This window comes from Mastomys coucha, unplaced genomic scaffold (genome assembly GCF_008632895.1).
Source record: "Mastomys coucha isolate ucsf_1 unplaced genomic scaffold, UCSF_Mcou_1 pScaffold9, whole genome shotgun sequence".
NCBI classification, from domain to species: domain Eukaryota; kingdom Metazoa; phylum Chordata; class Mammalia; order Rodentia; family Muridae; genus Mastomys; species Mastomys coucha.
Window position 1 is genome coordinate 42,190,125 of NW_022196915.1, and position 11,955 is coordinate 42,202,079.

At 45.4% G+C, this 11,955-nt stretch overlaps 3 protein-coding genes across 9 annotated transcripts in view; 1 reads left to right on the top strand and 2 right to left on the bottom strand.

Annotated features, from left to right (window-relative positions):
• Nedd8 (NEDD8 ubiquitin like modifier) overlaps positions 1 to 1,612 on the bottom strand; it is a 6,867-nt gene extending 5,255 nt beyond the window's left edge. Inside the window, exon 1 of the mRNA XM_031361240.1 lies at positions 1,291 to 1,612. Coding sequence (XP_031217100.1) covers positions 1,291 to 1,308 — 18 coding nt within the window. The 5' untranslated portion in view covers positions 1,309 to 1,612. The remainder of the gene's footprint in view (positions 1 to 1,290) is intronic.
• A 121-nt stretch (positions 1,613 to 1,733) lies between these two features.
• Positions 1,734 to 8,222, top strand: Gmpr2 (guanosine monophosphate reductase 2). 3 transcript variants are annotated; one of them, XM_031361234.1, is made up of 10 exons: positions 1,734 to 1,881; positions 2,259 to 2,354; positions 2,525 to 2,644; positions 4,810 to 4,893; positions 5,043 to 5,216; positions 6,252 to 6,333; positions 6,426 to 6,532; positions 6,704 to 6,746; positions 7,375 to 7,534; positions 7,731 to 8,222. In XM_031361234.1, exons 2-10 carry the CDS (start codon positions 2,268 to 2,270, stop codon positions 7,918 to 7,920), a joined length of 1,047 nt encoding a protein of 348 aa, XP_031217094.1. In that variant the 5' UTR covers positions 1,734 to 1,881; positions 2,259 to 2,267; the 3' UTR covers positions 7,921 to 8,222. The 3 variants fall into 3 exon arrangements, with proteins under 3 accessions (XP_031217094.1, XP_031217095.1, XP_031217097.1); XM_031361235.1 differs by having other exon boundaries at positions 1,879 to 1,991; XM_031361237.1 differs by lacking the exon at positions 1,734 to 1,881 and adding an exon at positions 1,888 to 2,143.
• Positions 5,708 to 11,600, bottom strand: Tinf2 (TERF1 interacting nuclear factor 2). Of its 5 annotated transcripts, XR_004116078.1 has the most exons (10): positions 11,150 to 11,599; positions 10,951 to 11,034; positions 10,730 to 10,819; positions 10,521 to 10,628; positions 10,337 to 10,433; positions 9,734 to 10,178; positions 9,586 to 9,650; positions 9,038 to 9,129; positions 7,334 to 7,488; positions 6,650 to 6,779 (listed from the first exon to the last, which is right to left on the bottom strand). XR_004116078.1 is itself a non-coding variant. In XM_031361232.1 (9 exons), exons 1-9 carry the CDS (start codon positions 11,339 to 11,341, stop codon positions 6,681 to 6,683), a joined length of 1,245 nt encoding a protein of 414 aa, XP_031217092.1. In that variant the 5' UTR covers positions 11,342 to 11,600; the 3' UTR covers positions 5,708 to 6,680. The 5 variants fall into 5 exon arrangements, 4 of the variants coding, with proteins under 4 accessions (XP_031217092.1, XP_031217090.1, XP_031217091.1 ...); XM_031361232.1 differs by lacking the exon at positions 7,334 to 7,488 and having other exon boundaries at positions 5,708 to 6,779; positions 10,364 to 10,433; positions 11,150 to 11,600; XM_031361230.1 differs by lacking the exon at positions 7,334 to 7,488 and having other exon boundaries at positions 5,708 to 6,779; positions 11,150 to 11,598.
• Between the last annotated feature and the right edge of the window lie 355 nt (positions 11,601 to 11,955).

Below are 11,955 nucleotides of genomic sequence, written 5' to 3' on the forward strand. Positions count from 1 at the left end.
AAAAAAAAAAAAAAAAAAAAAAAAAAAAATCAGGTGTTGCAGAAGAGGAGAGTGGCAAATACTAAGACAATGCCTGCCTGCAATCCTAGCCTCTGGAGGATCACACACACAAGGACTGTGAACCGTGGATGGGGGCAGGGAGGGGGAGCCACTGCCATCAGCTTGTCTTAGTCAGCAGTTAGAGGGCTAACACAGGTGGATCTCCACAAGCTTGAGAGCAACCTAGGCTACAGATACAGAGGCTGGTTCAAAAACCCAAGTAGTCCACCTCCTCCACCACCATTCTTATGATTCATTAAGTCTGAGAAGCCTACCCAGAACACAGTGTTGTATATCTTAAAAACAATGAATAAAATGGTGTTTAAGACTCAAAGATCTATTGCTAACTCATAGATTACCTATGTCTGAAAAACAGTAATCAACCTGCCCTCTGGCCTCAATCTTTAATTAAAGTTATTTGGAAGGACTGAAGAAAACAAGGCTAACAGCTGACGTATCCAGTAACTGAAGATCTGTCTTCAGTCATTACACAGCAATGAAAAGGTCAGATTAACGCCAGGCCTCCTCATTATTATCATTTTTGTGTCTCTGTCTAAATGTACAAAGGTAAAAACAGCAGAATGGCCTGATAAGGGTTTAAAACTGAAGATCTAAGGAAGCTGAAGAAGAGTATCAAGAACCAACGCACCAATAAGTAGTCTGAATGGCCAAAGAGGTGAGGCTAGTTCTTAACGTCCAGTTCCGACAGGAAGGTGCCTGCCTAGTGGTCACACTCCTAGCTTAGCTACTGAAAGACGGGTGAGACACTAACCTTGGTTCATAGTCTAGCTACTGAAAGGCCCTCACTTTCATCAGACAACCAAATGTTTTGCTTTGGAGGGAGCCTACGTTGAGACCAGAGGGACGTATACAATCTAGGCATGAAGAATAGGGGACAAAGCTTTCCCACAAAATTCTGGAGTGAGTAGCCAAGCTGCTGCCAGGCCTTCTCTATGACTGCAAGGGCTTGAATACAGTGAAACCAGGACAAACGCTGCCTCCCTCTAGGTCAGAACACAGACCTGGCAAGGAAGTAGGGGAGGCAAAGACCCAAGGTCTTCAGGTTAGACCGGCCTCCAGAGCTCAAAGCCTCCCGGGGTCCCCCTAGTTCCCATCAAGCCTCGCGCAGGGCCCCGAGGGAGTCAACCCTCCAAGTTCAGGAAAGGCATGGTTTTCCTTCCCGCCTCTCCCCTAAGGCGCAGCGGCTAACCCAGCACTACCGAGTCTTGGAAAGTCTGGAAACGCTCCCACCTTCACTTTAATTAGCATCTTCCTCCCAGGTTGGGGTTGCAGGCGGCTAGAGTGCTGCTTCTCCCGCTGTGGTCGCTGCTGCCGCTGCCGCTTCCCAGCACTCCACGGCGAGGAACACTTCTGCTTCCGGGTCACTCTCCAGACCCACCCTCTCCTCTTTCCACCCGGTTCCCGAAACGCTCAGGAATGCCCTCGTGTTTTGTGTCAGTGGGGTTGTAAAGAGAAAAGCAAGCCGGTTTAGGAATAGCCAGACGACGCCCTGAAACCCTGCGCGTGGCCGGCGAACTGGTGTTAGCGGAGAGCTGGAACTGAACAAACTACTTTTCCCATCATGCTTGGAGGCAGCTCCATCCTTTGCATTCTAGGAGTTGTAGTCCTCCTGCCGCTCGCACTCAACGGCAGCCTCCGTGTGTGGACTTTGTTACCCAGAAGGCCTTGCACAGCGCCCGAAGCTAGAATTTCTTGGGTAGTCGGGTTTGCAATTAGCTGAACTTGTTCGAGATACCCTGAAGGCTCATCGAGGCTGCACGCGGCTAGTTGCTAAGCGGAAGAATCTTTGGTCAACTGCCACCTGAGTCAAAGCAACAGGAAGTGAGTACCGCTATGCCGGAAGCTGGTTAATCTCTTTTCTCCTCCTTTACTAAATCAGCTTCTTACTCAAAATTGCCCTTTGCAGGGGCAGGAAAAGGGAGATTAACTAGGTAAGGAAGCACCTTCAGAGATCATAATCTCTTTCCAGTTCTCCCTAAAAACCGTACGTGGGATTGAAGCATTAGTGTAATCCAGACAGGACCCCAGCGACACTTAAAGGACCATACCCTGATCTGACTTCTACACAATTTAGGCATTAGAGGTGATTCTTGTCCTAGCGTCATCAAGACATTGAGGCTCACGGGGGACTTGGTTTAGAATTTTGTTCCTTCCCAGTCTTACAGCCTCATTTTTTTTTTTTTTAAATCTAACTCCAGCCCTGCATCATGCCTCATATTGACAATGATGTGAAACTTGACTTCAAGGATGTCCTGTTGAGGCCCAAACGCAGCACTCTTAAGTCTCGAAGTGAGGTGAGCTCCTTATTTATTTATTTATTTTTTGTAGTTGTTGTTTTGTTTTGTTTTGTTTTGTTTTTGACCTCAAGCTTTTAATGGACCAGGACCAAGAAAGCTGTGGAATTCGAATATGATACATATTTTCTGAATGAATGAAATGCTTAATGTTCTGTTAATGTCTACAGGTAGATCTCACAAGATCATTTTCATTCCGGAACTCAAAGCAGATGTACAGTGGCATCCCCATCATTGCTGCCAATATGGATACCGTGGGTACTTTTGAAATGGCTAAGGTTCTCTGTAAGGTGAGATTAACCTTATGCACCCTACCAAATATTATTCCAGGTGGCTACAGAGGAACTGCATCTCTACCCTTAGTCTCTGGCAATTAATAGAATGTTGGGCTTACTATTTTCTTCCATTACTAAAAACCATTTGATAGTTCAAAATCTGTCTGAATAGTGAGATTCAAAATTAGATTTGTTTCATCTTTTTTATTTATAATCCCCCATAAATTATATACTTTACCAAATTCTTCCAGTGCCCACCCAGGTCAGCCCAATCACATGCATTTCTTCAGTTACTCATCGTTTGAACATTAAGCAGTCACTGTTTAGTCCAGAAATTAAATACTGTTTTGAGTATCTAAATTATTCTACCTGAAATATCACAAAGGAAAGGAGTTTATTACTTTTCCTGTATGCCTACTGTTCTTTTAATTTTTCACTTCTTTAAGGCTCTTCTAGGTTCCTGGGAGTTTCTGAGATCTATTCCAAATGGAAGTTTTGTTCTTAAATACAGATTGTTCCCTTTGAAAATGGAAGACACTGCTCCTGACAGTAATATCACTTGCCTCTATGCATGTAGCTGAGAAGGTAGATAGTTGCCTGGGTGCTTTTGAGAACATAATGTGCTTTGCTAGTCAATCAACGTAGCCCTAGTTGATGGGTTCTGTTTGTGGCTGTTAGCCTTAAAGACCTTGTTTTTTTTTTCTAGTTTCTTGTAGAATGTTTGTTGTGCTTTCTCTGAAATTAATAATTACGGAGTTTTATTACTTTATTTGTTACCATTTACTAACTCTTCAGAGTTCCGGCTGTTATCTCTTGTCTGCCGTCTCTGACAGGTGGATTTGAGGAATTGGCAAATCTGTTAAAAGACATGCTGTAATCTATGAACCTTACTGAGGACTGGATTTCAATACTGTGGAAATCAAATTTTAGAAAAATAGCCAAGTCTCAATAATGACTTTTAAAAAAGGTTAGATACAAGCAAAGTTTTTCTTAGGGTTTGTAGATATTAGGTGAACTTATTAAACCAACATATCTTCAAGACCTGCTGACCACCTTTAGTTTTTATGAACATGTTGACAGTTGATTTTTACTGAGAAAGCAGAATACCAGCTTTTACGCATAGAACTCCCTTTGGCTGGCTGATACATGACTTCCTTGTGTTTCTTCTCACTTGTAAAATTTGTGCTGTTTCAACCAACTATTGACTCTTGGGGTTGCACATTTATGCTCAGAAAGCAGAAACACCAGCATTCACAGTGTCTTCTCAGTGCCTTTCTAGAGTATTGAGAAGTTTGCAGTTTCATGAGTCAGAGGTTTTATTTATTTAGCTAAGACAGGGTTTCTCTGTGTAACTTTGGCTGTCCTAGAACTTTGCTTTGTAGATCAGGCTCTCCTTGAACTCAAAGATCTGCTTGCCTCTGCCTCCCAAGTGCTGGGATTATAGGCCTGTGCCACCACTGCCTGGGAATCATTGTTTTTTTGAATTTGCCTAAGAGACGCCATTGATCTTTGCATTTGCATGTTTATGTCCCTAACATGAAAAATATGTTCTTTTCCAGGAGAAAAGAGAATGGTTGCAATAGTATTTTGTTGCTCCACTAGTCTTACTCCTTTAACTTTGTGTCTAGACTTGTTGGATTACTGCCAGCAAGTAAACCAGAAGAGAGAAAAACATAGATGATTTGAGAGCTGGATCTCCTTAGAGCTGAGTGTAGACAAACTCCCTCCATTTAGGCTCTTTAGTTCTTCAAGCCCTGATACTTGTTTTACTGTACCAAGAGCATGTCCCTATCACTTTTTTTTTTTCCGAGACAGGGTTTCTCTGTGTCGCCCTGGCTGTCCTGGAACTCACTCTGTAGACCAGGCTGGCCTTGAACTCAGAAATCCACCTGCCTCTGCTTCCCAAGTGCTGGGGTTAAAAGGGTGCGCCACCACCACCTGGCCTGTCCCTATCACTTTTAAGGTCATGAACAATGAATGTGCTCAGAGTACAGTACTTTGGTAGGAATACTGGACAAGTGCTAATGGGAGTAAAGGCTGTACTGGGGTTGTAGGACTAATAGTGGCTGAAAGCTCAACCATGAACTTCCTCATACTATTCTTCTCTCAAGGCAGTATAAAGATATATCTAGATAGTCTATAAAGTTTCTGCCCTTTTGATGGTTCTTTTTTCTCTTCAGTTCTCCCTGTTCACTGCCATCCATAAGCACTACAACATCCATCAGTGGCAAGAGTTTGCTAGCCAGAATCCCGACTGTCTTGAGGTAACTCTGGGTGTACCCTGCTCATTAGTTTTCCAGGAATCCTCTTTTTTGCTCTTGGAAATCAACCCTCACCTTTAACCCCTACTGGCCACTTACCATGTCATTTCTGATACAATGCTACAGGTTGGAGTAATGCTTTTTCTCCACAGTATCTAGCTGCCAGCTCAGGCACAGGCTCTGCTGACTTTGAGCAGCTGGAACAGATCCTGGAAGCTATTCCTCAAGTAAAATATATATGCCTGGATGTAGCTAATGGTTACTCTGAACATTTTGTTGAATTTGTAAAGGATGTACGGAAGCGATTCCCCCAACACACCATCATGGTATGTTTCTACTTTTTGCTTTGTTGAGACAAGGCTTCTGTATCTCTGGCTGCCATGAAATTACTCTGTAGACCAGTCTTACCTCAAACTCAAGAGACCCGTCTGCCTCTGCCTCTGGAGGCTGGGATTAAGGGCGTGCACCACCACACTCTGAATATTATTGTCCCACACCTGTTACTTTTGTCTCCTCGTTCCTGACATTTCATTTTGTTGTATCAGTACTTGGTCTCTGCTTTATCATGATATTTCTACTCTACATGTTACTGTCATGGTTCAAAGTTTAAAATGGGTATTAATCAATGCAACATCTCTGACCTTTGGTTCATAGTTCATTAATCAAGGACTTAAAAAAAATGATGGTACATTTACACACTGCACATACCTGTTACACACAGGTGTGCCTACTGGACAGTATAAAGTGTCCCATGAAAGCCTGGCGCTGATACCTATCTATAATCCCAGTACAACAAGAAGTATCATATAAAACCATGTTTGATTTTTTAGAAGCTTTACTAGAGACAATCCAAGGCTTTATTTTCTTCACAGCATTGAAAAGGGGGGATGTTGCATTGTCCACATACTGTTGGGCAGATGGTTATTTCAGCCCACCTTCTAATGTCTTTCCATTTTTCTCAAGGTAGGGAGCTTTAGGACTGGGCAGTGGTTCTCTGTACTGAAAGGGCACTACTGTCGATCTGAGTGGAATTTCTGACTCACCAACTGCTCTTTAATGTCACTTTATGTCTTGTTGCCCACCTTGCTGTCCTAAAGGTCATTCTGGACCTGGTTTTATCCTAGTTCAATGACAATATTGTTTCCTCTATCCTTCACACTAAGTCAAAGTATGTATGTGGGGTGAGAGGAAGGGTGAGTAGGAATCTAGGTCCTTTGGAGTTGGTGGAAGATCCTGTAGGAGGTCTCTAGGTACCCTTTATTTGTAATAGGAAGGTCACAATCAAGGCATGGATTATATGAGAGCATAAAAGCTGTTCTCCACCCCTGGTCCTAAGAGTGCTGTTTCGGTCATTGTCTCAGGCAGGAAATGTGGTAACAGGAGAGATGGTAGAAGAGCTAATCCTCTCTGGGGCTGACATCATCAAAGTAGGAATTGGTCCTGGTAAGCTGTTTCCTTGGGGCCATCATCTCATCTGCCCGGTTGAAGGCAAAAACCATAGGACAGTTCACTCTCACTTTTGTCACTCTTCCCAGGCTCTGTCTGTACAACTCGGAAGAAAACTGGAGTGGGGTATCCACAGCTCAGTGCAGTGATGGAGTGTGCAGATGCTGCTCATGGCCTCAAAGGCCATATCATTTCAGTAAGTCTCAAGACCTGGAGAGGGTTTGTGGTTGCCCAGCAGTGACTATTTTCTGCAGTGTGGGTCTCTGGTGAAGTCCTGGTCAGGACACAAGTTCTAGTCCGCTTTGACATGGGCAGTTGAGAAGTCTTGAGAAATCTATGGTCTCTCACAGCATTCCTTCCTTTGTAGGATGGAGGCTGCAGCTGTCCTGGGGATGTGGCAAAGGCTTTTGGTAAGGAGACTGGGAGGGCACTGCAGGAAGATCCTGTAGAAGATAAATCACCTCTGAGGATCTAAGAGCAAGTTATCAAGCTAGACAGCTGAAGACACCATTTAGATTCATAATATAAACCAGTGACCAAGAAACCTAAAATGTCACCTGGGATGACCAATCGAGAAAATCCTGAGATTTTGATCCTCCCCAGGGTGAGCCAGAGCCATTTATGACATGCCCTAGATTGACAATGTAATGTAGTGTAGATTGCTGAGCCCTATATCTAACCTACAAAATCACCCTGAGGAACAGAACTACAAATATTCATTTTTCTATTTCCAAGGTGATCTTTAAAAATTGGAGACCTTTCATCTTACAACCAAAATCATACTGAGTTGGGAATTGTAAAATGAAGTTACCAGAAGATTGGAGGAACAGAAGCCAGTCAGGGAACTTCTAGGTCTTTAAACATCTTGAGGAAATTAATCCCTCTGGCAGAGGCCAGAGTAGAGACAGTCTCAAGGAATTGTGGATCAGCTATGCAAACAGACCCAGCAGGAAGTGAGACTCACACAAGCTGTTTTTGACAGTTCCTATATGGGTACCTTGGCCAGGTGCATCTTTTCCAACTTCTTGATTTTGGCAGGGGCAGGGGCTGACTTTGTGATGCTGGGTGGCATGCTGGCTGGGCACAGCGAATCAGGTGGCGAACTCATTGAGAGAGATGGCAAGAAATACAAGCTCTTCTATGGAATGAGTTCTGAAATAGCCATGAAGAAGTATTCAGGAGGTGTGGCTGAGTACAGGTATGTATGAAGGGCTAGCACCTGAGTGTTCTTGGTGACTATGAGTCTATGGAAGATGGTGTTATACCCTCTGGGAAATGTAGGGTATCATTCTTGAGAAAAAAATGGTGAAGGGGTATAAACGTTAGAGACAGGAAGAGTAACTGGACTTAAAGAATCCTGCAGGAGGAGGTAATAAAAGTTTTTGTTTTCCAAGGGCCTCAGAGGGAAAGATAGTAGAAGTTCCCTTTAAAGGCGACGTGGAACATACTATTCATGACATCCTAGGAGGCATCCGGTCTACATGCACATATGTAGGGGCTGCTAAATTGAAGGAATTAAGCCGGAGAACTACTTTTATCCGAGTCACCCAGCAAGTGAATCCAATCTTCAGCAATTCCCAGTAGAACCAAGAAGTCTAACTTTCCTGAGGCAGCAATATTGCCACTGGAGCCTCCTGGAGAGGCAGCCCCTGTGGTGGTGGCTGCCTGATTCAAATTCCTAAACACTCACACACACAATGCTACAGCACTACGGAGAGGCGAGAGAGAAGACATGAGATCAACAAATGAGAACCTGGGGACAGTCCCTGAAGATTAGGAAAAAAGGATACTGATCCATACAGAAATGGCAGACCTTGGTCTGGAAAAGGAAGGCTGTTGGAATCATGTTAACCAGCTTCATTAAATGAGATCATCAAATGTCTAAACAGCTTAGAAGTACTTATATATCTGAAATACTTTCATAAAGATGAATGCTGGGCTTTCTGCACAGGCTGGCATCTAGATGCTCCTCCTGGGATTAACCCTGACCCAGTGGGATAAAGGACAATGAATGTTATTCTCATGAAGCACCTATGCCAGCCAGCCTAAGCTAAGTTGGCAGCATGAAAATTTACAAAGTACTCTGGCCTTAGGGACAACTGTTAGGATGGCATAAGGATGGTTTCCCTTCTAGGCTCTCTCCAAACCCTTCTAGGTAAATCTGAGCCCTTTACAAAGGAGTAAATATGCAAAGGGCCTCAACCAGCCATGAGAAGCCAGTTATGTTTCTGAAGAATGACCTACACAGACCTAAGCCTGTTATGTTTCTGAAGAATGACCTACACAGACCTATGCAAGTCTTAATTACTCTTCTTCCCATCAAGAGAGCGAGACAAATCAAGCTTTAATTTTCAAGTGTTAACAATGCTTTTAGCAATGTAGCCAGGCATCTCAGGTCTAGGTTTCCTCTTCTTTTCCACTAAACTGCATGCAGAGCTGCATCGGTAGATGGACAGAGTGCAGAGGGTATTCCGGAGGACCTGAGCAAGAACTGTTTATGTAGCCAGAAAGGAATAGGCTGGACACTATGGGATGTAGTCACAAAACATGGGGATATAGGTATCAAACTTCGTCTTCTGATAATTTTTCAAAGACTCCTATAGAGAAGAAAGCATAATTCCTATAACTGGGAACGATTCACATGGATTCCTGCCTTGCTCTGCCCACCCTCTGGCTCTTCTTTCTGCTTCTTCCTACTCACCTTCTCTTTCTTCTTGTTTTCTTCTTCCTCATCAGAGTCCAAAACCAAGTCTCCTATGGTAATAAAAGAGCTACACAGGGTGGGGGACAGCACTGCAGGAAAGAAACCACAATTAAAACCATTTTTTTGGCCTAGCTTAGTGGCCCACACCTTTAATCCCAGCACTCCAGGCTGAGGCAGGGGGATCTCTGAGTTCAAGGCCAGCCTGGTCTACATATTGAGTTCCAGGGCAGACAAGGTTATGAAGAAAAAAAAAAAAACCTGTCTCGAAGAAAAATGCAAAAATAAAACCTAAACCCACTTTTAGGTGAGCACAGGCCTTGAATAGTCCCAAAGTGCCATAAGATGGTGGTGCACGCCTTTGATCCCAGCACTTGGGAGGCAGAGGCAGGTGGATTTCTGAGTTCGAGGTCAGCCTGCTCTACAGAGTGAGTTCCAGGACAGCCAGGACTATACAGAGAAACCCTGTCTCGAAAAACAAAACAAAACAAAACAAAACAAAAAAAGGCCCAAAGCCGTCTGATCCAGTTCTGACTCAGCCTGCTTACCTGGTTTCTTGACTTTAAGAGGTGGTGTTGAGTGTCTCAGAGGATCCACACAATTCACACCGTTCCTGAGGTGAAGACAAGGGAAAGGCTGGGTGAAAAAGGGAAGCAAGCAGGGAATGGATTCCTAAGGCAGGAGAAGAACTCTTACTCCTTTGGCTCTGCAGCTGCTGAGTCAGGTGGGGTTTCCTCTAATGCCCCTTTCCCCAAGGTTTGAGATGGAGTCTTGGCTTTCTCAATGCAGGCTGGTTCTGTTCCCATAGAACCTGCTGTGTCCATTCCATGTTCTTTCCTGCTTTTAGGGTCAGATACGTCTTGAGCTGGTAAGCCCATGTTCCTAAATGGGAACAGCAGGACTGTGGGCCGCTCTTTATGGCATGCCTTTGCAGACGTCCACTGTGATCGGAATTTTCGCTTTCCCAAAGGGGCCAGATTAAATCGGTTGCCAGCTAAATGTTCTGGGTGCTCCCGTGAAGCTGGCTGCTGAGGGCCAAGCTTAGCTTGAGGCAGAGGACTGTGGGGTGCTGGCTTTGTTTGCTTATGAGGACTCTCTTCCATGGGTTCTACCAGATTCCCTCGGCCAGAAGTAGAGCTCTCTGAAAGATAAAATAACATGCCTTATAAAGTTAGAACCAGGTTAAAACTCAAGTCAGGCCTGTGTTGCAGGCCCATATACTTCCAATCAGCTGCCTCAGGTTTGGTCAAGCTAAACACTAACCTCCAAATTGCTAGTTATCTCAGATGGTTCCCTTACCTGGAAATGGCCACCCCATGTCCATACCATATTGTCGCAAAGCAACAGAAGAAGTGATCAGTGAGCCAGGCTGAATCCAACTTAGAGCATCCTGAAGCTGTGGGCAAGGTGACAGACATGAAGATCGTAATTCTCAATGAAGCCACCCAGCATTCCACCCTTAAAGTGCTCCTGCCTCAACGACCTCTTGTGCTCTGACTGTAGGCAGTGCTTTTTCTAGCTGACACAAGTATTCAAACAACAGCTTTTCCATGGCAACCAGAAAGGGTTCCCCATAGTCTTGTTCTAGTTCCTGTATGTGGGAAAGAGAAGCGGGTCAGATGAATTTTAGGAAACAAGCAAAACACAAAAAAACAGGAATCACATAACATCCTCCAAACCAACCATCCTCACCTGCAGGCTCAAAGCTGGGTCCTCAGACAGCTGCTTCACAAGCAGGCAAAAATTTTCCCGTGCCTCCAAAAGCTTCCTATCTTGTTTTGTCTGTTGACAAGACAATGTCTATTGAGGACATTGAAGACAGAAAAATTTGGGGGAAGAGGTGTCGCCAGAACCCAGGTGCAACTTAATTGCATCACGCCTAACGAGTTTGGTCTGTCCAAAATAGCACTCACATCTTCAGACTCTGGGAAGTGATGATTCAGGGCATTCAAGACCTGGGCCCAGGGTCGCTCCTGCAGGATCAGTTCCACCACCACCTGAACGGTACAGAGCTCAGAATACCTACCCTTTTCCAGCTGGTCTTAGTCCCAACCAGTCGTCCTTCCTTAGGTCCTCGCATCCCGCCCCCTTAGGTCATACTCTTTCTAGTACCTTGGCCTTTAGGCCCATACACAGGCGTTCATGGTGCCGAAAACAAACCAGGCCGGGGGCAGCAGCGCGCAGGGACTGCAGAAACTCGACCACTCTCGGGAAGTGCTCTACGCAGCGACGGCTGACAACCAGCCAGCTGGCAGCAGCAGCAAACCGCAGTGCCGCGGGACCCACCCCTGGAGGTAGGGCCATAGACCGCGGGCGCCCTTTCCTCCTTTCGTTCTACCCAGGCTTCCCGGACGCCCCCGCAGGCGGAGCTCCGGCTCTCTCATCTGCACCGGAGGGTCGGCGGACTGGCTGGGTCCATTTCGCGGAGCCACCAGAATCCTGCAGTCTCCTCCCAGGAGGTGATTTATGTGTTTCAACCTGTCCAGACCGCTAAACTTAAAATGCCGCCATTGCGCAGAACGCGAGAGCACGTCACTTCCGACCGGGCGCGCAGCCTCCCGCCCCGGAAGAGGCCACAGAGGGAGCTGTGACGTCACGAGGTCCCCTGAACTGTGGAAGTGATGTGCGGCCTCGCGTCACTGTTCATCACCCCTGCAAGCTGGTGTTCTGTAAACCTAGGTGCCTGAATCAGCATCTGCCAAGCCCTTCCCCGGGCCGCCAGCCGCTCTCAGGAAGTGTTCTGTCATTCCTCTCGCGAAACAGAAGAGGGCGATCGCTTTCAAAAATGCTGACTTGCCAGCGCCTAAACGGTCTGAAGTATCCCAGGGCTAGCCAGGGTTCTCCTGGACAGCAGGATTACAGCCGTTTGGTGCTTTTCTGTGTCACATCTTTGCTGTCGTGTAATTTATAATATTCAA

What these genes read in the sequence shown, in the direction of transcription:
- Gmpr2 (XM_031361234.1), top strand. Translation starts at nt 2,268, where the DNA reads ATGCCTCATATTGACAATGATGTGAAACTTGACTTCAAGGATGTCCTG. An exon ending in TCCCCCAACACACCATCATG is followed by an intron (nt 5,217 to 6,251) that starts GTATGTTTCTAC and finishes TCATTGTCTCAG; the next exon opens with GCAGGAAATGTGGTAACAGG. An exon ending in TCAAAGGCCATATCATTTCA is followed by an intron (nt 6,533 to 6,703) that starts GTAAGTCTCAAG and finishes CTTCCTTTGTAG; the next exon opens with GATGGAGGCTGCAGCTGTCC.
- Tinf2 (XM_031361230.1), bottom strand. Translation starts at nt 11,341, where the DNA reads ATGGCCCTACCTCCAGGGGTGGGTCCCGCGGCACTGCGGTTTGCTGCT. An exon ending in GTATGGGCCTAAAGGCCAAG is followed by an intron (nt 11,035 to 11,149) that starts GTACTAGAAAGA and finishes TGTACCGTTCAG; the next exon opens with GTGGTGGTGGAACTGATCCT. An exon ending in GCAGCTGCAGAGCCAAAGGA is followed by an intron (nt 9,651 to 9,733) that starts GTAAGAGTTCTT and finishes TCTTCACCTCAG; the next exon opens with GAACGGTGTGAATTGTGTGG.